This window comes from Parasteatoda tepidariorum, chromosome 9, assembly GCF_043381705.1.
Source record: "Parasteatoda tepidariorum isolate YZ-2023 chromosome 9, CAS_Ptep_4.0, whole genome shotgun sequence".
Taxonomy (NCBI): Eukaryota; Metazoa; Arthropoda; class Arachnida; order Araneae; family Theridiidae; genus Parasteatoda; species Parasteatoda tepidariorum.
In genome coordinates, this window is record NC_092212.1 from 55,411,414 (window position 1) to 55,434,904 (window position 23,491).

The following is a 23,491-nucleotide window of genomic DNA, read 5'->3' on the forward strand; positions in this document are numbered from 1 at the left end:
ATCTGAGCTGGCGCAACCAACAGCCTCTACAGTAGCCCCCTACCAGCGCTAGCGAGACTTTTCCAGCTCATTGCTGATACTTTCCCTGAAACATAACTCGACGGCCTGGTCGTGTCTTAACCTCTTTTGGCATGTCACCAGGCTCTGGGATAGTAGATTCAACCTCTGTAGATTCGCTCATAGCTGTTGATTCGCTTTCAGGAAATTTGTCCTGTTCATCTCGGGATACATATGCTGGTTTTAGACGATCCACGTTTACCGTACTTTCCCGGCCATGAATTAGAATCCTAAAAATTTCTCCCCTCGACTCAGCACTTGAAATGGACCCTCGTATGGTAGCTGCAGGCCTTTTTTCAGGACATCGGTCCTCAGGAAAACATGACTGCACGACGAAAGGTCTTAACTTACAAAAACTGCTCTGTGACCTTGATGTCTGAACTTTACTGGCAGCAACTCCTGCATGGTCTCTTTTAGCTTTCCAACAAAGTTTGCGGGATCCGCTGTACCAGTAGACGGACATAAAAATTCTCCAGGCAGTCGTATCGGAGTTCCATAAACCATTTCCGCTGTCGTTGCTTGCAAGTCCTTCTTCCATGCAACTCTAAAACCTAAAAGAATGGTAGGTAAAACTCTGGTCCACTGACTTGTACTGTAGGCTCTAATCACTCCCTTCATCTGTCTATGAAATCTTTCCACTTGACCATTTCCTGCGGGATGATAAGGGCTTGTTCGATGACGGGCCGAACCCAGGAACTTAGTCAGGGCATCAAACACTGAGGCTACAAACTGTGTTCTCTGGTCTGTTGTGATTCGTAGAGGTATTCCAAATCTAGAAATCCATCCAGCATAGAAAGTCTCAGCAACATATTTGGCTGTTATATCTGCGAGCGGGTAAGCTTCCGGCCACTTGGAAAAACGATCGACACAAGTTAGACAGTAGCGAAAACCTTCTGATGGCGGCAAGGGACCTACGATGTCGATGTGCACGTTCTCGAATCTGGCATTTGGTGGAACAAATGTACCAAGCTTGCTCTGCGTGTGACGTGTCACCTTAGAACGTTGGCAAGCTAAGCATTGCTGAGTCCATGTCCTAACATCTTTCTTTATACCAGGCCAAACATATCGCTCTTCCACCAACCTTATAGTAGCTTTAATACCTGGATGTGAAATAGAATACAGTTTGGAAAAAACTTGTTTTCTGTCCACTTCGGGTACGAATGGTCGAATCCGTTTGGTAGATACATCACAAAACAGTTCCACACCAGGATCACCTATTACGAATGGTTGAAGTACCAAAGACGAGTTACCGGTTTGAGCTAAAATTTCGGCTAGTTAAGTAATAATTTTAATGTTTCAGTAATGCGGTACTTGCAGCTCGAAAAAAAGTGAAGTTATTATACCAAACAATATGATTTAAATCAGATTTAATTGGATAAGCGACGTCACGCATGTGTGTCGAAACTGTTAGAGTTCTGTGTCTACAAATGCTATGATTCAACTAGGATGACGTCATTTGTGGACATCTAATTATTTAAGTGTCATAAATATCGGCGTACATTAAGTACCATAAATACTAAAATTAAAAATTAATGAAGAATACAAGCTTTTATTACTTATTTACTCTAACATTTTTTTATTTAAAAAGATAATGTTTCACCACTATAGAACGCGTCGATTATGTTAGTATGAAACACACAGAAATTACGTGAGATATTACCACTTAAGCTTTAAACATTCAAATTTTTTTTAAACACGTTAACATTAATTTGTATAATCAAAACAGATTGCAAATTAATGTATCATATACTTTTATAGAAAAAGTAAATTTAAATGTAAAAATATTTGCTTGTGTTTATCAGAAGTTAAATTCTCAAGAATAATAAATGAAAGATAAAGAAAAGAGCTAAATGTAGGAAAATTTTAAAAGAAATTATAGCCAAAATTGAGAACTTTTGAAAAACAAATTCTGAATTTTTCTTTAAATCTGCTTATTGAACATTTAAAAATATTCTAGACAAAATAATTTATCGATCAATGCTTGAATTTTAAATTTAATTTATGAAATTTTAATAACTATCTAAAATTTTACGCAAAATTATGATTTTAAATATTTACTGTTATTTGCATTAATTGTAACTTTTCACTAAACTATTTAGACTATCAGAAGAAACGATATTACCTTCTTCATATTGAGATAATCTTTTCTTTTTACTATTTATTCATAATACAAAATAGAACTTTTTTTTAATTTAGAAAGAGATTTAAATAAATACAAATACAAAGAGCAATTGAATTGAAAAAAATATTTCTAGTTCACTATTATTATTTAAGAATAAATAATTTTCATTCCAAGTTCAAACATATATTATAACGTATAGCGAATTCCAAAACCAAAATAAATATAACCTGGATTTATCGTTTGCGTAGTAAATTTAAAATATACGAAATTTCAAATAATAAATAGAAAAAAATCATTTGATTTTATTACAAGATTTATACAAAAATCTATGGATTGCTCATGAGAACAAACATTCAATCGTTTGAAATCACAATTTAAAAGATAGATGTTTTAAAAAGGATGAAGTCTATTTTTTTAAAAACTAGATGTTATGATTTATGCACACCACAAAATATCTGGTTTAGTTTTCTGAATTAATGTTATAGTTACTGTCTTATGAAAAACCGAAAAACTTTTCCTAAAACTATCTTAAATTATCTAACTTAATCCAACTTAACTTATTATCTAACTTAGGAGTCCTTCATGAATTCGAAAAGTTTGAAAGATTTTGATGAATAAATATCCTATTTTGAAATTTTTCGAAATTATGCATTATAAACCAAAGCTTTTTCTTTGGAGACTGATCTCACTGCCTGCATTTTTTTAACAGTCTAATGAAAATCTCATAACCATGTTTTTAACGAGCAAAAATAATTTCACTTATCATGTTCTAATTAATATGCGAAATTTTTTGCATGTGAATTATTACATCGAGTGAGAACGGCCGGCCTCATGAACTGATCATTACTTGAAATTGTATCAAAAACACTTATGATACATAACAATCTAACAAATTCACCAGGATACCACATAAAAAAAACGGAAAATGAGGTTTATCGTGCCATCTAACGGAACAGTTTTGTACTAAATAAAGAATAATGGAGGAAAAATATCATGATCTGTCCCCTGAATTTGCTGTAAAATTGTTCTTTTTTTAAATCTTAACCATTCTCGAGTTTCAGATTGGTTAAAGAACCTTAGGACACCAGTAAGATAAAGAGTCCTTAAGTTTATACAGCGAAAATTAAACTAATACAATTGCAAATAATTTAACTTACATATTTTCGAAATACATTATCTTATTATTCAGAATTTTTGAAGCAAATGCTGCCAAAATTACTGTAAAAAATTATTAAAACATGCAATGGAAATTTATTTTGGTGCTAATGAAGTCGATATATAACGCATGCAACACGCAAAAGACTTGAATAGTTTTTACAATTGGGAAAAAAAAATTGAACTGCAAAGAAATGAATTCAACCAGGTAATTGAACACATTTTCCCCCTTCATTTCATTTCACTTGGTCAAAAGAACGACTAAGATTTGAACGAAAATAATGAATAAATGCCGAGGAGAGAATTTATGAATTACCAACAAGGAGAAAACTCCTGCCTTTGTCTAATTTTTCTGTCCACAAAAGGTTTTATTCCCGTGCACTGCTCTTTTCATTAATGATGTCACAATTGTTCTTTTCTTCTTTACCTTTTGACTGCATTCAGAAGCGCCAACAGGAAAAATTAATACAAAAGCTCAAAGGAACAGGAAAAAGTAAGCTTTAATGAGGCTGTATAAGAAATGAAACTAAAAAAAAAGTGTGAGTGAGAAAAATTTAAACATTTTCAATTAATCAAACCCTGAGACTCGTTATTAAAAATGTATGTCTGAAAAACTACTCATCAAGAATAATTTCTTTTCAGATTGAAAGAGGGATAGTAACTTTAAATATTTTAAAATTTGTTTCTATAAAAAAATTGTTTTTAATGAAGAATAGAATTTCAGAAATATATTCACTGAATATATTTTTTCTTTTGAAAAAATAATAACTCCCTTTACCGTAAAAGTTTGATATATATAAGCGTCTAGAACTTTGAATTCAGTATTTTCTTAAAAGATAAATCTTTCAGATAATGTAATAGCACAAAAACCCAAACGGTTTAAAAAATAAAACTAAATTTCTTATCGTCTTTAAAATCTATCTCCTTAAAGAAAATATTTGAGGACACTATTTATATTTTTTGAATTATAAAGAACTTCATTTCTAAGAAAACCATGAAATAAAAGTATATAATCTGCTGGAAAATATATTTGAAAGAGCATCAGTTCCTCAAAATTAAGCTTGAGTTTCTAAAAGTTTAAATTGTTAGTAATTAGATTACAGATAATAAGACAGATTTCGTTGAAAACTGAACAGTTGATACCTGGTAAATTATTCATATAAGTCAAATATGTGCTTAAATAATTCAAATGAAATATAATTTATTGTTGAAAACATCTGTAAAACTTTTTAGAATTTACAATATTGAGATATATTTATCAGTGAAAAAGTTGTATTTTTTTTATAAGAAAAAGTAAAATTTTGTTCCCGTGAATTTTTAACTTCTCTTAATACAGTTGGTACAAACTTTGAATGAAAACCAATAGCACCATCATTAATATCTTCATAAAATCAATAGGAGATATGACAGATAAGTTTTCTAGAACCGCTGCATAGAAAATAAATGATGCCCTCGCTCACAGAACTGATACAATTATGTTCCGTAACTTTTGAAAATTTGGTACAATTCAGAAAACTCCCATTTAAATAAGAGAGAAAGATTCTTGTAAGTCAAGTCTTTTGACGAAAATAAATTATGCAAAGTAAGGTCTGGAAGTACTTTAAAACTTTCTCTATTGTCGAATTCTGAATATTTCAGAAAAGAAATCGACCGTGAAATTGTGTGTGTTCTCATTTAAACGTTTAAAGTATCAATGTTGTATAGAATATTCTGAAAAAAGGGCTATTAAATAACCGAACGAAGTTGATGCGCGACCTAAAATATAATCATCCTCAATAACTTATAATACGTATTTATTTTATAAAAAACCTGTTCCCGTGAAATATTTTATGTCGTCGTAAGAATTTTTGCACCATTAAAATCAATAAGCATGATTTAAAAACGAGAATAAAAAATGGTAAAACTTGCAACCACAGGGAGAAAAAAATCTCATTTTAGGATCGTCTGTTACTCAGGCATCCGGGTAGCAGACGATAAGGAACATGAGAAATATCAACAAGAAAAGAATGATTCTATATAGCCCAAAGGGATACATTATAGCATGAAAGTTTTGTCGAAGAAAAATAGAAAAAAAAGAGAGTGGAAAATGCTATGAGATTTATCTTTTCATGCTCTAAGGGACCATGAAGCATAACTTTGACATCTGAAAAGTTTTCCCTTTACGAACATCATTTTAGAAAAAAGAATTCTTCCGTGTGTTTATCAGTGGTAAATATGAATTTCGTTTAACTCGTTCGGTTTATTGGAATGCCAAATTATATTATATTAACGGGTATTACAATTGAATTGACTGATACCTAAGTCGTTCGATCTTTATAACTACTGCAATTAAATTTATCATAGCAATTTAAGGATAGATTTATTAAGCATTTATAAATTGATGTAAAAAAAATAAATGAATTTTATTTTTCATTTGCTTTTTTATTAAGAAAATAAAAAAAAACTATAGTTATGATTTGTAATTAGTTTTTGTCTTGAAAAAAATCCTCCTTTATATTTAGCTGTGGTGAAAGTGAATTTCACTTGATTCATGTAGTTTATTGTTACGCATTTATATTCCATTAACGGATATTACAGTTAAATTTATTAATATGTAAGTAGTGTAAACTTTGCAATTACCGCAATAAAATCGATACTCCTGATTTAAAGATAGGTTTTTATAATTTTATTTAAAAAAATATGTGATTTGATTTTTCGCAATATGTGATTTGATTTCCTGTTTAAGAATGAAACTACCCTTTCATTTATAAACATTAATAAAACCTTCAGTTTAGTCGCGTAAACTCCGTTAGAAAGAAAACCATAATCTAATTTAATTATTTATTATCTATATGTAAACACATTTTTATAGAAATTTTTATGCATAGTACGTAAGAAAAAATTGGTACTTGGTATGCATTTTTTTAACTATGAACTATGAATAACACTCAAGAGCTTTTTTTAATGCGTGATACATTGAAACCTATCTATTTTTTCTGACAATTATTGGTTTTACAGAAAACATACGAAAATTGATGCAACAAAAGATTTATTTATGATTTTAAAGTTACCTGTCAGTGAATCTAAATTTATTTATAAAAATTAACAGCAAAAATGCAACAGTAAATATTCTTGCATTCAATCATTGTCATTTTTACATGTTCTGTTAAAAGTAGTAGTAAAAAAAATTGTTTGGCGAGCTTTTAGAAGTATTTAATAGCAACGGTTTTTTTACAATTGTTTTTCAGTACTATTATTAAAATGGCGCTTTTAAACAATCAATTAAGTAGATTTATTATAGTTGTAAAAAAGCAAATTTTGTAGTAAAAAAAAGAAAAAAAGGAAACGAGCACTCTTAATTTTTTTGCTGCGTAATTACCGAAGAAATAATGTATCTCTCCGAAGTTTTTGAAAATTTGACAGTGCTTTAGGATCTAATTTTAAACACCTGTTACCACAACAAAGCAACCTCCTTTAAGAACAAATTATAAAGTATTTAACTTAGTTTTTTTTTTAATGAAACGAAGACACTTTTTGGTAATTTACAGCAATTTCAAAGAACACATTATATGAAATAAAATGGAATAGAGTAAACTGTATAAAGTGAAAATCATGCAATGTTAGAGAACTAAAAATTTAAAAATTCTTACTTTCATTTATAATATTCACTATGACCAATGCTGTGCAAGCGAGAAATAAAAGGAAACATAGAAGTAGTAGAACTCTTTCAAAGCTTGACCTCCGGTTCCACCATTGGCAGTTCCTGTGGACATAAAAACTATTTTAATTCTTTCATATTTATTCATTTAGGGGAGAATCGGGTAGCCTCGTCCACTTAAGGAGTATTGCTTATATTTCTGTATAATATTGAGTAATAATCAATATTTTTGTATGTTTCTATTGTTTTATCATCTAATTAAATAATGCAAAAAGAATAAACCAAAAAAAGAATAGTTTAACTTAAAAAAATAGAAATTTAAAAAAACATGTTTTTCAGCTCTTTTCAAAATGTGTCGGGTAGCCCCGCCCAGTTACAAAAATTATGTTTTTTGACTGTTTTTTCAGGTGTAAATGAAAATGACCAATGTATTGACAATAGATAAACCTCATTTATCATTTTTATCACAAAATTATTTTATTTATTACATATTTATATACTTTTAGTGAATTCTATCATTTAATAACAACAATTGTCATACTTTTTATTATTATTAATGTATATTAATAGGTTGTTGTTAAAAATGCATATAACATTCAAATTTGAAGCAATAAAATAATAATCTTTGCAACCGTACATTTATCGACGAAATAAAATTGGGCGGTGATACCCGACATTCATGTGAGCGGGGCTACCCGAAATCCAATTTTTTTGTAAATTTGTAATTACTCGAACAATTTTTCACATATAAACTTCTTTCTTTGTGCAAATTAAACTTAAGACTACATACTTTAATGCTGTATGTATAGAAAAAATTATTTTTTTAGTATTAAAATGAAGTTTAATCGAAACATTCAACCAATTTTTCTTAATTTCATGACTACTGTATTCAACATATTTTCAAAACTATTGTTTACCATGTTACCAGCTGCATAAATACTTGAAACTTTGAAAATAATCTTTTTTTAATATAACAATTAATGTCCGATGGCCCATTGACTTGAAAAAATATTCTATGCATATGAAATTGACAGTGGGCGGGGGTACCCGACACTCCCCTATAGTTTGTAAAAAATAAATTCATGATAAAAACTAAATGTGACATTCATCTTACTTTGTTTTTAAACATTGCAGCTGTTCACCTAAAAATTAACTAGTCTATAATTAAAAAGAAAAAATTTATATAACGTCGCTTGATTGCCTATAGTTATCTAATTACCTAATAGGTAATTAGATATACCTATGACCTGTCTTGGTTAAAAAGCTGACATCATTATACACAGTTTTGGGTTGTATACTCACTTATATAGTATACCCGCTTATAGTGGCTAGTATACCCTCGTATATTGATTTGAACTTTTTTTTCATTATACCCAAAAAGATGAAACACAATTAAACGATTTTGGTATTAGTCATTTTTTCTTCAAATCATTGACTAGGTCACTTTTGGCAGGCCTCAGACCTTTTGACTAGATCACAGTATACCAACGAGAAAAATTATGAAAATTATAGATTAAATTTTTGGTATTGGCACCCACTGGTCATTTTTACATTTATTGCGTTATAATTTAAGGCAATACAATCTATACAGTCTTAGCTCATTTGCTCATTCAGGAGCAAGCATTTAACGGCAGCGTTTCACGAGCTAAGTGAATAAACATTTAAACTAATACCTAGATGAAAAGCCAAAAGCCCTGGCATCAAAATAACTCGAGAACTCATTGGGCCAATATTCACGAATCTTGGCTCAACAAGATTTTAAAGGGCCATTATTTTGGCAATATTGGACCAATGTAGAAACGTCCAATTCATCCGTTATTTTATAGCACTATTCAGCCGATGTTTACCCTGTATAAAATTGTCAAATTTGCCCGATATTTTATTGTCCTTATTTACACAATATCGACTCTATATAGATTTGTTAAGTTCACCCGATATTTTATGGTAAAGTTATTTTATGTGTTATGCATTTAGCATATCTATATTATGTAATGATAGCTGGAAAAATTTTGAATTATAAGGTATGCAATTTTTTTTACATCATTTTAAATAGTGTAGTTTTGCTTGGAAAAATATTGAATTTGAGCAAAATTGGTCAAATAGTTCCTGAGTAGTCAAATTTTAAAAAAAATTGTGTTTTTTTCTAGTTTTTTGTGCACTGAACAAGTGTGTTTACAACTAAACAAACTTGTACAGGGGCAGTCTTGGGGGCTTTGCTTACAACTAAAACTATTTCTTGCAATTTAGTTTTGATTCCTGAAGAATTGATTAAAAAAGATTGATACAAGTGCTTCGCTAAAAACTTTTTACTGCTATTCATCAGACAAATATTAAGAATTCAGTTACCCATGATTACATCAGAAATTCAATTTTTATTTATAACGTAAAAAATTCAATTTCGGTAACTAAGATCAAAAACAAAAACTTGACGTCTGTTCTCTAAGCTTTACATCATTTTAGATGTATCTTATTTATTTTCTATTGGTTAAAGAAATAAAAGAATAAAGAGTCGCTTTTCCAACTTTTCGGAAAATTGCTTCCGTTGAAGAGCATCATTTTTCAGAATTGTAGGAACATTTTCTGAAGAAAAGTTTTAAAAAATAAAATTTTTCTATTAAGAAAGTATTTTTTCTTTTTCTTTTTAAAGAATTTAGTTTTTGTTTCGAAAAACGGCTTCATAAAAAAAAATATTTTTATAAATATCATCGATGAGTTTGGAAGTTTTATAACAACACTGTAAAAAGTTTTGGTGTACAGTTGCACCATTTTTGTGCTGAGATAAACTAATTTTTCTGTAGTGCATGTAGTCGCATTTTTTTTATTTTTTTTCATAGGTAGGGTAAACTTACCAGTGTAGGAATACTTAAGCTTCGCTTGCCTTTCAAAAAATCATATTAATTTCGAAATTCGTAATTTTTGTTAAGTGACAGTGTCAACATATTTGTTACTAATTGCAAATTATGTAAAAAAATTGTAGAGAACTTACATAATATTGTTTTAAGCTTTTGGAGGTTCAAGTAACAAGTAGTAAGAAGACCAAGTGAAGGAACACAAAATTTCCCAGTAAAGGAACACTTAATTTTGGTTATTTTTTAATGCTCTTTATGAATTTATATGTCATACAAATATCTAAAAACAAGCCTCTTCTCGAAATTATAACATGCCAATACTTGGAAAATTTCAACTTTTTTTTGTAATCATGAATTGAAAAGTAAAGTGTCAACATATTAACACATACTGTTCATTCACTGGGAAATCAATGCCCAGTAAGGGAACATGCCTGTTCCTTCACTGGGAAATCTATGCCCAGTAAGGGAACATGCTTGTTCCTTCACTGGTTAGAAGTTATTTTTTGTATTTTTAACATACTTTTGATGTAAGACATCACTAAAGGTACATGAAAATTAAAATTTTTCTTTCAATTTCATTAACTTAGAAAAAACCTAGTAAAGAAACATTTGTTCCTTCACTGGTTTTTCATCGTTTGGTGATCCAGTGAATAAACATCCCCTTATCTCAGTACTTGATTATGCTATGATGCTTAAAAAAAGTAAAACGTAACTTCAATAACTATATTTTGAATTCTTATTTACACAGTGAGAAAAATATAACTACTACATGCAATTAATTCCATTTCAAACATATAAATACAAACACTCACCTTATAATTTTTTCAAGGAAACTAGGTGTTGCAGAGATAATAACAAATTTAAAATTTTTTCCCGAGAACTCTATGTGACCAGGTAATCCAGAACATTACTAGATGACTTCCTATTGTTTGGCAGTAAGCTATTGTTACCAATCAATCTTAAGAAAAACTTTCAAATTCTTATTTTTAATCAATATATATGAAATGTTCCTTCACTGGTTGGTTTACCCTATAGTTTATTTATTCATTCCTTTTTTATTTGTTTGTTTACTAACAACATATATTTTAATGCGCATTCACTGCAAAGACATTTCGTTTAAGAAACAAACAGATTTATAGTAAAATATTCTCATAAATTACTACAAACAATTGTTATTTTGTCGATTTTATATAATGCTTTACCCGATAATTACAGTTCTGTTCTTAAAAATGTATTTAGTTTACCTCAACACCAAACACGGTGGCAACTATACACCAAAATGTTTAATTTAACAGCAATAATTTGTCGTTGTAACCATCAATACTTAAAGTTACCTAATTACATAATAGTTTCAGGAACACTCAATACATGAAAATAAAATAAAATATACACTGTTGGAAATTTTTCATTCAGAATTTACGGTAAAATACCCGGCAGCAGTTTGTTCCTCCGATTAACCATAAAGTTTATGGTTAGAAACATTTTTTTTTTACCTTTACGGTTTTAAAACCGTTAACAACTGGAACGGTTAAAAAAACCGTGAATACAAAACTATACGGTTTTATAACCTTTCACAACTAGCATAGTTTCTAAACCATAAAAATAAAACTTAAACGGACATTGGAGCTCAGTGTGTGCTGCGTCATTTATGCGTGAANTACTAATGCTACCTTTGAATTAAAATGTTACTTCAAAGACATTTCGTTTAAGGAACAAACAGATTTATAGTGAAATATTCTCATAAATTACTACAAACAATTGTTTTTTTGTCGATTTTATATAATGCTTTTCCCGATAATTACAGTTCTGCTCTTAAAAATGTATTTAGTTTACCTCAACACCAAACACGGTGGCAACTATACACCAAAATGTTTAATTTAACAGCAATAATTTGTCGTTGTAACCATCAATACTTAAAGTTACCTAATTACATAATAGTTTCAGGAACACTCAATACATGAAAATAAAATAAAATATACACTGTTGGAAATGTTTCATTCAGAATTTACGGTAAAATACCCGGCAGCAGTTTGTTCCTCCGATTAACCATAACGTTTACGGTTAGAAACATTTTTTTACCTTTACGGTTTTAAAACCGTTAACAACTGGAACGGTTAAAAAACCGTGAATACAAAACTATACGGTTTTGTAACCTTTCACAACTAGCATAGTTTCTAAACCATAAAAATAAAACTTAAACGGACATTGGAGCTCAGTGTGTGCTGCGTCATTTATGCGTGAATGATAATTTCATATTCGAATAGTAAAGAGTCACCGATTGGAGAGAGCAGGACACTTAGAAACTCTTCGTGCATTAAAGGAATGAAAGAAATATTGTGGTACCAGCATTGGGATTCGAACTCCTGTTCAACCGGTCATGAGATTGATCGATTAGCTCGCTCAGCTATAATATGTACTTAGTTGCGCTTAACAAAATTGCTACGCAAGGTGGTCCTGGTAGGCGCTGATAGAATTTTGGTTGTTAAATCGTATAAGTAGTAGTATAAGTATCATAGTTTCCGAACCATAAAGTAAAACTTAAATGGATGTTGAAACTTTGTGGGTGCTTCATCATTTATGCGTCAAACATAGCTTTGTATTCTGATAGTTCAGGGTCACCATTTGAAGAGTGCAGGACATTGATAACTCTTCGTGTATTGAAGGAATTGGAGAAACAGGTTGCTGTTGTTGTAGTTCATTTACGTCGCACTAGAGCTGCACAATGGGCTGTGGCTGACGGTCTGGGAAACATCCCTGAGGATGATCCGAAGACATGCCATCACAATTGACCGCAGCCAGTGATGCTTGATTTCGGTGATCTGCTGGGAGCCGTGTTTTAACGATAAGTCCGCTGCGTGACTGGAGAAATGGGATGATAGATGATAGGAATGGGAGAAATAGAATACTAGGAGTCGAACCCTCGTTCAGCCGGTCATGAGACTGACCTGTTAGCCTTTTCAGCTACAGTATGCACCCAACTGCACAGTACAAAATGGTTTTATAAGGTGGGCCTGGTAGGCGCTGACAGAATTCTGGTTGTTAAATCGTATAAGGTAAAAACAACCGATAAACGTTTTTTTTATCACTTAACAGTTTCAATATAATCGTTTTTAGGGTAATTTGACTGTTTTTGCTAAATATGGTAAAATAGGAGTTAAATAATTCGCTATTTAACCATTTTTACCAAGAAATTTCTAACAGCGTATTTTAATTCAACTGTGCTTAAAGAACTACTTTAAAAAATATAATCTTCATATGAAATCTGAATTACTCATCGTTATATAAATTTATAAAGTAAAGGAAAGTGGTGTTATATTTTCGCCTCAAAAATTGTTTACGCATTATACTTTGGTGTTCCAGATGAAATATTTGTCTTTTATTTATTCAAAGCACAGAGAATAAGGTTGGATTACAAATTAAATATTATAAATTCTGAATATGAACGTAGGGGCTTCATTTCACTTTATTTTAATTCACACCGCACAAAAAACCAATGCTGCAACATTTTGTAGTGATGCATAAGGTATCGGGATAAAAAAATTAGTTAAAAATTTATACTCAGACTAATTTGATATTTGAAAGGAACTTCTAGTGATGTAAAATATTCAAAGACTTAGAAAAATAGGTCACAAATGCTTATTTTTGGTAAAACTCTGATTTCTCATCATATTGAAATTTTGCATTATTTTCATAATCAGGATAAATGGTGATGAATAAACTTAGACCAAAAATTAAGGCTTAAGGACTTTGGACTTTAAATGATGGCTACTAAACAGTCTCTGAAAGACATTAGTTGGGCTATAACGCAATGTTATAGTCAAACCGAATCTTTGCTAATTAAAAGGGATATTTAAATGAATTCAACTTTTTACAGTCAACAGTTTTTTTGCTTGCCTGCCACTAGTTGGATATTGGTTCCAACTTTGGTAGTAAGCATTTCTGTTAAAACATTCCTTATATATTTTTAACTTCTCTCCATATTCTCGGACAATCAAACAGGTTTTTTTGCTTTTAGTTCCATCTTCCTTTTTTTAGAGCTAAAATAGATTTCGATAGTTTTTTTCCACTTTAATTTAAGTTTGCGATTCTTAATGTACATTCCTTCCTGGATTAATTTTTTACAAGGAATTTAAAAGTGATTATTAAGGGTGGTTATTACAGAACACATTATGTGCCTGTTACTTCTCCTGCAAGTAGTAAGGATTCAGATGCATGTATCTGTAAAAAACGGTTGTCAAAAAGTATGAATCAACGAATCTTAGTTCTGGAATAAAACTGTTTACATTTTCCCACAAACTTTAAAAATATATTTATAAAATGTTATAATCTGTTTTGTTTTATGAAACTGTGACAATAACAGCAACAAGAACAGCGACAATACATTTTCCCACAAACTTTTAAAATATATTTATAAAATGTTATAATCTGTTTTGTTTTATGAAAATGTGACAATAACAGCAACAAGAATTCATATTAAAATTTTCTCAGTGCACAATGTTAATTCAAAAAATATATTTTAAGCGTTAAAACTCACCCGATTCACTAAATACGTTTTACTAATTTATTCAATTTCCTTTTAATTTCCTATTCCGTAATTTTCAAAGTTTTGCCGGATGTTATTATTCAAAAACTTAGAATTAGATAGTTATTTCTTCCATTCTTATTAATTGGATCAAAAATATAAATAAGGGTTAAAATGTTTGAGAAGTTTTATTATTCAATTTCCGCCAAATCCACGAAAAGTAATTTGTTTAGCGGTAGAGACTTTTGTTTTTACATGGAGGTAGAGGTTATGCAATGTAAGGCTATTTTTTAAAGTTTTGGTTTTCCTTGATTTGATGTTATTTCACGTTTCACTTTCAAAACTAGATTTATTACTTTTTGCATGGGTATACTGTTGTCCGAAAATCATAACTAAAAATACTAATGCTACCTTTGAATTAAAATGTTACTTTTATTTTGATCTTTTAATAGTACTTTGTTCGAGCGCCTTTAAATTGGCACTTCATTTACCTAAATTATTTCAAATTTATGTTAATTTTATGTTTTCTGAAAATTATTTTCGAAAATTGCATGTAAAATGGCTCAGAAAAAGATTTTGTGACTAATTTGTGAGTTAGCCTATTTGAATGAAGTTTTTAGAAATAATTTTCATATAAAAGTAACATAAAATTGAAATAATTTAGAAAAATGAAAAGCCACTTCAAAGTTGCAAGAACAGGACAAAAATAGGAACAGTACTAAAACATGTTTCAATACTGTAGAAAATTCTTCATCATAGAAATAAAACTACTTGATCCCTGCTTATGGGGCATTATTTTTACTTTTTCCTCACTTGTTTAGCTATAAAGTTAATTCAAATTAGGCATTTTGAAGCTCAACATTTAAAAAAAGGATGTTCTTTTCTCCTTCGTAGTGTCAGTTTTAAAGTTGAGCTAGATCTCAAAATATTTTAAAAATTGACTTTTTTGTGTTTTTATGAAAATTTATACGGAGTAAAATAAAGACTTCAAAAAATTTTCCAGTTAAAAACTTCCATGGGTTAAGAAAGTGCAATAAATCATAATAATATTTACTTCTGACCATTTCTAACAATGTAAAAAACTTTAGTTGTTAGTAGTGATGTATATTTTTTAATCTCATAAATTAATCTTTTCAAAAATATTCAACTTATTTTACCCTTTTGAAAGTTCACATGGTCAATTGTTGTTTATTCAGCATAGAATGCATAATGGATATTATGCTTTGAAAGCAGAACCATCCTTGCACTATCTCATCAAATCCTAAAAGCTTTTCAAAATATCGCCAAAACTACTCGCCCGAAGCATTCTAGCCAGGAAATCATTTATTCTATAAACAAACCACTCTCTCCAGCATATACATTCAAATCAAAATTTCTCTCTGCAGCACCATATTTGCAATCTTCGCCAAAGTACTTCAAACAAGACACGCCGCTTTGCTTTACGATCTTCAGAAGGTGTTGTCGCCAAGGGAGGAATAAACCTTTTCAGAAAGAGAATAAAGTTAGAGGAACCGAATATTCAATATCTCTGCCAAACTGTACAACAGAGCATGACGCGTTGCCAAACCCCTTGCAGGGAAGTCTTGGGTTTTTTCTTCCTTTTTCAATCTGGGGAAGTTGGGTCGTAAAAATCTGATGATATCGTTATCTCCCGGCTTCAGAAAAGAAAGTATGGTTGTAACAAGACTTGGCCACACTTTTCTTTCCTTGTTAAAACTTCGATTGTAAAACAGAATTTCGGAAGTCTGTGGTGTTTATTGTTTGGGAGTTATTTGGCGAGAATGTAAAACGACCGAAGTACTATTCAATAAATTCATTTCTAAGTGTTGGAAGCTACGTGAGAGCAATACGAAAGAAATTTTAAAAGAATACGAAGTGCGTACTCTGAGAACTTTATGATCATGAGTACGTTATTTTATGATTTACACAACAGGTTTCTTTATCCTAAAAAAATCTATTATCCTTATTAAAATACTAAAACGAATTTCATTTTAAGTTTTTTTTAAAAATTTATTTTACTTAAATTAGCATAGTAGCTCATTTCAGGCATGGCTCCTCTAAATATTTTCTTCATTTGTGATATTGCATCAAAATTGGAGATGGAATAAAAATTGGTTTTCTTTTTGCTATCTAATTTATTCTGAGATGTAAAATTTTTATAAGTAATTCCACAAAGTTGAGTTATCAGAATATTCCGTCGAATAGTTTCTGAGTTATTTATCAAATGCAATCAAATAATTAAAAAGTAGCATACATAAAATTTGATTTCTCAGGAACTATTCGAACGATTTCCTTCAAATTTTGTATTTTGGCATACAAAACTACATTCTTTGAAATAATGTAGAAATTCTTATAACTTACAATTCAAATTTTGTATCTTTTATTAAAAATATTAAAAGAATTTTAAATAATCTGTTTTTACATGTGATTTTATTTGGATGAACGAATTTTGTGATTGTGTTTAAAATTTTTTGACTTTGCTTAAAAAGTTCTAGAGCGATGACGAGCTATTCAAAAAGTAGGATTAATGTTAGAGGATCCCAAATTTCTACCGCATTCCTAACCAAATTATTGGAACCATATTTCCCATTGCATCTACACTGTATGTTTTGAGGGTCACGAATCCAATTTCGTCTAAAAAATTTATATTTATTCTGTAATGTATAAGTTTTTGAGCCTCATTTCGCAATTCTTTGTCGGCACTAATTAAATAGCATATTTGAGGTCACTCCTTTAAACCGTACAGAAATTTAAATTAGATGGTTTTTGAGAGACATTTGAAAACTGGAATTTTCTCATTGGTTTATAACTCACCAATGGTATAAATCATACTGCAGATGGTTCAGTTTTATAAAACATTTTAAAGATAAAATCAGTTATGTTTGCCAGATTATAACTGTTATTACTAACAAACGAGTTTATTACACGTTCTTTAATATTTAATTATTTTTTATTCATTATATCATATTACTCATATTACTCTCAAACGTGAAAGCTTAACATAAGCGAACTAAGTCACTAAATTAGGTACCTTTTGGTTGTCCAGGCACAAGGAAATTTAAATAATTTTTATAATCTATTTCATTTAAAAAAAAAGTAATTCAAAACATAAATAAAATAGAAAAAATAAATGGTGGAGGTCTACATGTTTTGGCTATTTTTCCTTTGCGCTCGATTAATCGAAAGTACTTAAGATTATTATTTCTAAAGTTATCTAAAACTCGTGCTTGTTTTCTTTTTAGAAAAGCTTCAAAAAGGCATTCCTGTGAAACTAAATAGTTTAATATCAATGATCTTTGAAATAAAAAGAAGTTATGTACCGTAAAGCAAAATTATTGGAGAAATAATACTAAACCGTTTAGGAGAAACGTAAGAAATTGCAGTTCCGTTATTGATACTAATGATGCTTGATTAATTTTGGTAATATGCGCTCATTGAAGTAAAAAAATATACAATATACTAAAAAAAAGAACAAAATGTAAAGTGAACCGTAAAAAATCGGCATACTATAATTGACGCCGATGATAATTAAACTTTGGTAATAGGGACTACTGGTACTATGGAAATTGCTGTACTACTAATAGGCACCAAATATACTTATGTAGGTACAATGCATTATACTATTATATTCACATCAATACCTTACAGTTTTAAAATAGATAGTGTGGAGGGAGATTTTTTTACTACTTGTCGAAGAGGATAAGTACTGAAGGAAATTTCTTGATTGTGGTAAATTTTGACTATCATAAAAGTTGGTCTCGAGTCACAGAATCAGGCCAAATGATACTGAAAACAGTTAATCTTTAATTTAATGGGATAACCTACAAAAAAATGCTTTGCTTATTCTATTAACGTAAAGCTAGGACAAAATATGATTATAAGTAAAAAAAATCGGAATTTTTTTAGCTTTATTAATTGTGTTAGTATAAGTGTTTCAGTTTTGTGCATAATTTCGCTGTCTTGCGCAGTACTAATTTATTGATAATTTTCTTTTTTTAAATTCCGAAGAAAGAACGGGTATTTAGCTGGTTATAAATAATACTAGTGTTTAAAAGCATCCTGAAAGAACCATGAGAACCAATTAAATATATAGTTAATAATATACGTTTTACTTGGACACAACTTGCACAAGCTTGCGAAATTTAAAATCATTAAGAAAAACGTAATAATATATTCAAAATAGTTTAAAATATTCTTCTATATATATACCAAAAGTAAACATATTATGTGGTTCAAATGGTGCTATAAATACATTACACTACCAATAATAGAATGAATAGTAAGATGCGATTGAAAGAAAACAGATAAGATAATTTAAACTGGGTTAGGATGATTTCCCAAATTTTGTAATTACACCAGCAATTCATCAGGGTATAGTTTGAATATGGTTTTGATAAACAGCTAAGGAAATTCGTATCCATTTCCAGTTAAAAACTTCCANAATGAGGTTAGCTCAGCTGTTGACTTTATACAGGTTTACCTAGCCTCTAAGCGTCACTCTAAACTCGTCACACAAATGTTTTAAATGGATATAGACGAGACGGAAAAATCTGACCAGGTCAGAAAATCTACTTTATATTCATGTCTTTTTTTTGTCGTGTGCCTGTTTAGGCTGTGGGGGTGCGATTGTTCCTGTTTTTCAGTGGCGCCATCTATGGCCAGGAATTCTACTTCTGCCACTCCATTCACACTACCACAACCTGTTTATAGGGTGGGTCACATTCACACACAAAGGAGAAAGGACATAGAACACACACAGAAAGAAACATCCATGCCTTGAACGGGATTCGAACCCAGGACCTTTCTGATCCAAGGACAGTTCCCTGCCCCCTACACAGGCCGGTCGGCATATCCATGTCTTGACACCACTATTTGACAGAGGCTGTTATATGACGTAGAGAGTTGCTGTTCTGGAAATACCATAAATTGCCAGAACTTTGAAACAACATAAAGTTTCAAAATGCAGGCGGTGGCATTCAATTTTTATCAGGAACAACATGGCATACCACAAGAAATTTATTTAATCGTACATTTGGATTTTATGTAAACCACTTGGCATCCCAAAACGAGACGATATTGATCCTAGAAAGTACTTAATGAAAATAAACGCGCTGAAAAGCACGAAGGGATTGGTGGTTGGAACCAAGAAATGAGTCTTTGGGAATGATCAGAAACAGTAAACTATAGGCGAAGCTCTTTAATTCATTAAAAACAAATTAAGGAAATAATTTGCGTTTTCTTTGAAACGTTCTTTCTTATCTCACTCCCCAAAACCCCTACAAATAATCTAAACTTCAATTAGTGAAAACTTTGTGGGAATCGAAAAGTTTTATCCTAAAAGTGGATGTTCAGTTTTCTCTGAGAACTGATTGACGATATTTGCGGATAATTAAAAAGAGCTTAACAGAAATCCGTGGTGAGCTTTGTTTCCTAAATGGAAACAAAGAAAGTGAATCTGAAAAGACGAGTAATCTGTATTAGTACGAGCCATGCGTCAACCCCAGAGAAAAATACTTTGACTGAAGTATTCTTAACGTGTAGTGAAGTTCACCTCAAGGGAATGACAGCTCAAAGGGTAAAGTAATAACTAATTAATTAATCGGGAAAGTTGTGGCAGAATTTTTCAATTTCGTTTAAGAGGAGTTAACTTTTAACTGAATTAAATGCTTTACTACTTTGATGCATTTTTTTCCTATTTTGCATAACAATGGGTTTCAATTGTTTTAGTGAAATAAATTTATTTCCTTCTCTTTTTCAGAAGTCATGTAAACAAATATATAAGTTTTACATTAAAGCCATTTCCTTTTAATATAAATCCTCTTTATGTGTCGCTGCTTATTTCAATATATATATTTTTATGCTTTATGCATCTCAATTCAAAATATCTAACTCTGGTTCACTTTTTCTCAGAAAATAATGAAATTTTTTTTGAAAAACTTTTGTTTTGTTCTTCCTCCAAAATTAGGGAAATCATTAGTTGAAAGGAAATCAGATTGGTACGGATTCGTATTGGTTTCGTTTAAGTATAAATTCCATTCAGATCATAAGTAATGTGAATTAGCAATGATGATATGAGGATTTTATCGTCATGCAAAGATATATTAAGGTGAGTAATGGGAACTAAGTCGCACAAATAGGAATGTAGAACTACCACAAATCAAATTACACATCCAAAGCCATTACTACTCTCTTACTTATTTTGTATTACGGCATGCTCTAAACCTTTTCATCAGCTTTCGCAGATTTAGAATGTCAATGAAGCATCATAATGCAATGCTTTTCCCTCAATAATTTCGTAGAGCAATATTTATTATATGACTGCATGACTGACAATATCTCGTCTTTTCTGACGAAATTCCAAAACATTGTCAAGCAACAGACATGGCGAATTATTACCAATCGGCGGATATACAAGCAGAAATGAAGCCATTTAGCAATGGAAAAGAATGGTCGCGTAATAACTAATCATACCTAAAGTCAAAGTAATAGTAACAAATATGATTTCTAAGATAGCATTCTGGATTTTAATTTTCTCAGTAGATTTTGCAACAGACAAGCAGAAATTTTATTATCACTTACGTAATAGTCTAAATTTATACTTCGGCATTACCATATAATTTTTTAGTGAAAAAACTTGGAATTTCCTGTAGAGTCGGGTTTTAAAATCGGGCTTTTTTATTGTTTGTTCACTTTAATAATTAACTATAGTTCATTTTCATTCTTGGCGGGCTTCATTTGTAAATTAATGCGATACACGGCCAAGAAAAATAATAATACTTGTTTTTATACTTAAATGCTAATAAATGTTTAAAGTAAAATTTTAATTATATTGAAAAGAAATTAAAATACTTCAAAAATAATTTAATGTCCATCAACTAAAGAATCATTAACAGATTTTTTCAGCTCTATTTGTGCATGTGTTTTATTATTGATACTTGGCGAGTTCGTCCATTAGTTGTTTAAGTTCTTCATCTGATTGGATTGCTGCTTGAACGTCCTCTTCTTTTATAACAAAAGCCTTTTTCCTCGCAGACTTTTCTCTTGCTTTGTTCCCAGAGAGTTCAATCATTTCAGCTGCAACATACTGTATTACTGCTGTGAGGTAAATCGTAGCTTTAGGATCAACTTCCCCTTCGAAGTTTGACTCCAACTTAGCATGAATTTTCTGGAGGTCAAAGTAAAACGGATTTTTACCGCCATTTGCAGATCTCTTACGCTTAGTACCTCTCTTTTTCGACGACATTATTATTGCTGATTAATCTTACACATGAAGAAATTTTGATGAATAGGTAAGAATTTGTTTATACCAGTTATTTAAATTTCGGCTCACGTGGATTAACCAATCTGCAGTTATTATAATTTTCGCAAGTTTAAAATAATGGCAGAACTAGATCGCTAATTAGACTAACGGTTACGATCAAGTTCAACCTTGTCAATATAATACTATGACTTCAAGATATTGGATTCATATCAAAACAAGCATGACCGTAACTATTCTTTTCAATAATGATTGATTGGCATATATAATGTTTTATAGAAAATGGAGAAAAATGAGTGCAACACCGAACTTTTAGGATTGATTAGGGTCTCATACTCTAGTGCTATTTGAAGTGCCTCTAACCACTTTGATAGGATGACCTCTCGTCTATAGGATAAGCTATTACTTCTTTAGTATAGATGAGAGTTCAAACCACTGATAAGCCCTTAATAGAGATGATGTTGCATGACCCTTTATGTAGCATAGTTTATACTAAACAAATGCTTCTTAAAAATGTTTATTATTTATTTCTTTTAATCTATGGGGATTTTATAACGTTACAATAAAAAATATTAAAAGAAAGGAAAAATTCATGAATTATATATATATATATATATATATGTATATATGCTTCTCACAAAAAATTGTCTAAGTTTAAAATTTCTAAGAAAAGATATTGAAATCAAATGCCTCAAACAATTTAACATCTTCATCTATAAATATTTATCAATAATAATAATGCAGCAAAATATTTTCATTGATACATGCAGCTTTTCAATTTCACTCTGTATGTTATTTTTTACTTAATCTACTATTTTTAAAACACTTTTTTTGAATTTAAACTAACATTTTGGTTACAACGAATTCAGTTACACTTTACATTCCAAAGAAATATTCAGCCTAGTGTATTACTCATATATCATTTTAAATCTTCAATTTAAACGCTATTTTATATGATTCATAGTTCAATTTTGCGCAAAGATCACGTACGTGGAAGGTAATATTTAACATTTTTATTTCGTACAATATAGATTCTAAAGCGTGATGAAAATTAAATTAAAATTTCTGCGAGGAACTTTTTTTTCGTCCTTCCGATTTCGATATTTGTGATTTACCTTTTACTCTGCTAAAGTAAAACTTTGTTTGTGTTTTATTTTCAGGCAATAATGAATAAAATATGGTGTGCAAGGCATAAAATATGGTTAAAAAGCATGACATAAATAAAAATAATTTCGAAAATATAGATTTAAAAATGAACCTATGTTTGAACTAATATGAATAAATATCAAAGAATGCTATTCATTGCTCTTTTGTTTTTGCCTTAAAAATCATAATATTTATCCTCATAATTTGCAATAATATTTTATTAAAATCAAACTTCCCCTAACTAAAAACTTCGATTTGTTTATTTACCTTAATTTCTAATTTATTCATCTAATTTTATAAAATTTTGAAATAAAGAACATATTTGCTTTTTTGCAACTTTGCTAAATTTTATCTTCGCTAAAAGTTACTTCATGTGCATAAAGGAATATTACAAACACCGGTCTTGATATTTTCTTGGATTCCTCAATTAGCGAAGGCGTAGTGGTTAAAGCACTGAACTGTTATTGTCCTAGACAGGGGTTCAAATCGTGTCTTCAGGCCAACTTAGCTTCAGATCCATGGGTACTAGCATGCCTGGTTAGTAAAAGAGGCTAGTACTCAATGCTTACCACGGTGCCGATGAAATGTCTTGGTTTCGAAAATGTGAAGCGTTAGCTACTTTGATCCACTTTGCCGAAAAATTATATAATTATGAAATTCTGAGAATTACGCAGAAGCTTTAGTTTTAATTCTGAAGCAACTTCTTGAGCTATTTTCCCAAAGACAACGCTTAATGTATAAGAAT

At 30.2% G+C, this 23,491-nt stretch overlaps 1 protein-coding gene across 1 annotated transcript in view; it reads right to left on the reverse strand.

Moving 5' to 3' along the window:
* LOC107442454 (endothelin-converting enzyme 2) overlaps nucleotides 1-23,491 on the reverse strand; it is a 225,169-nt gene that overhangs the window by 141,315 nt on the left and 60,363 nt on the right. The window contains exon 2 of the mRNA XM_071185955.1: nucleotides 6,964-7,076. Within this exon, the coding sequence (XP_071042056.1) occupies nucleotides 6,964-7,076 (113 nt within the window). The remainder of the gene's footprint in view (nucleotides 1-6,963; nucleotides 7,077-23,491) is intronic.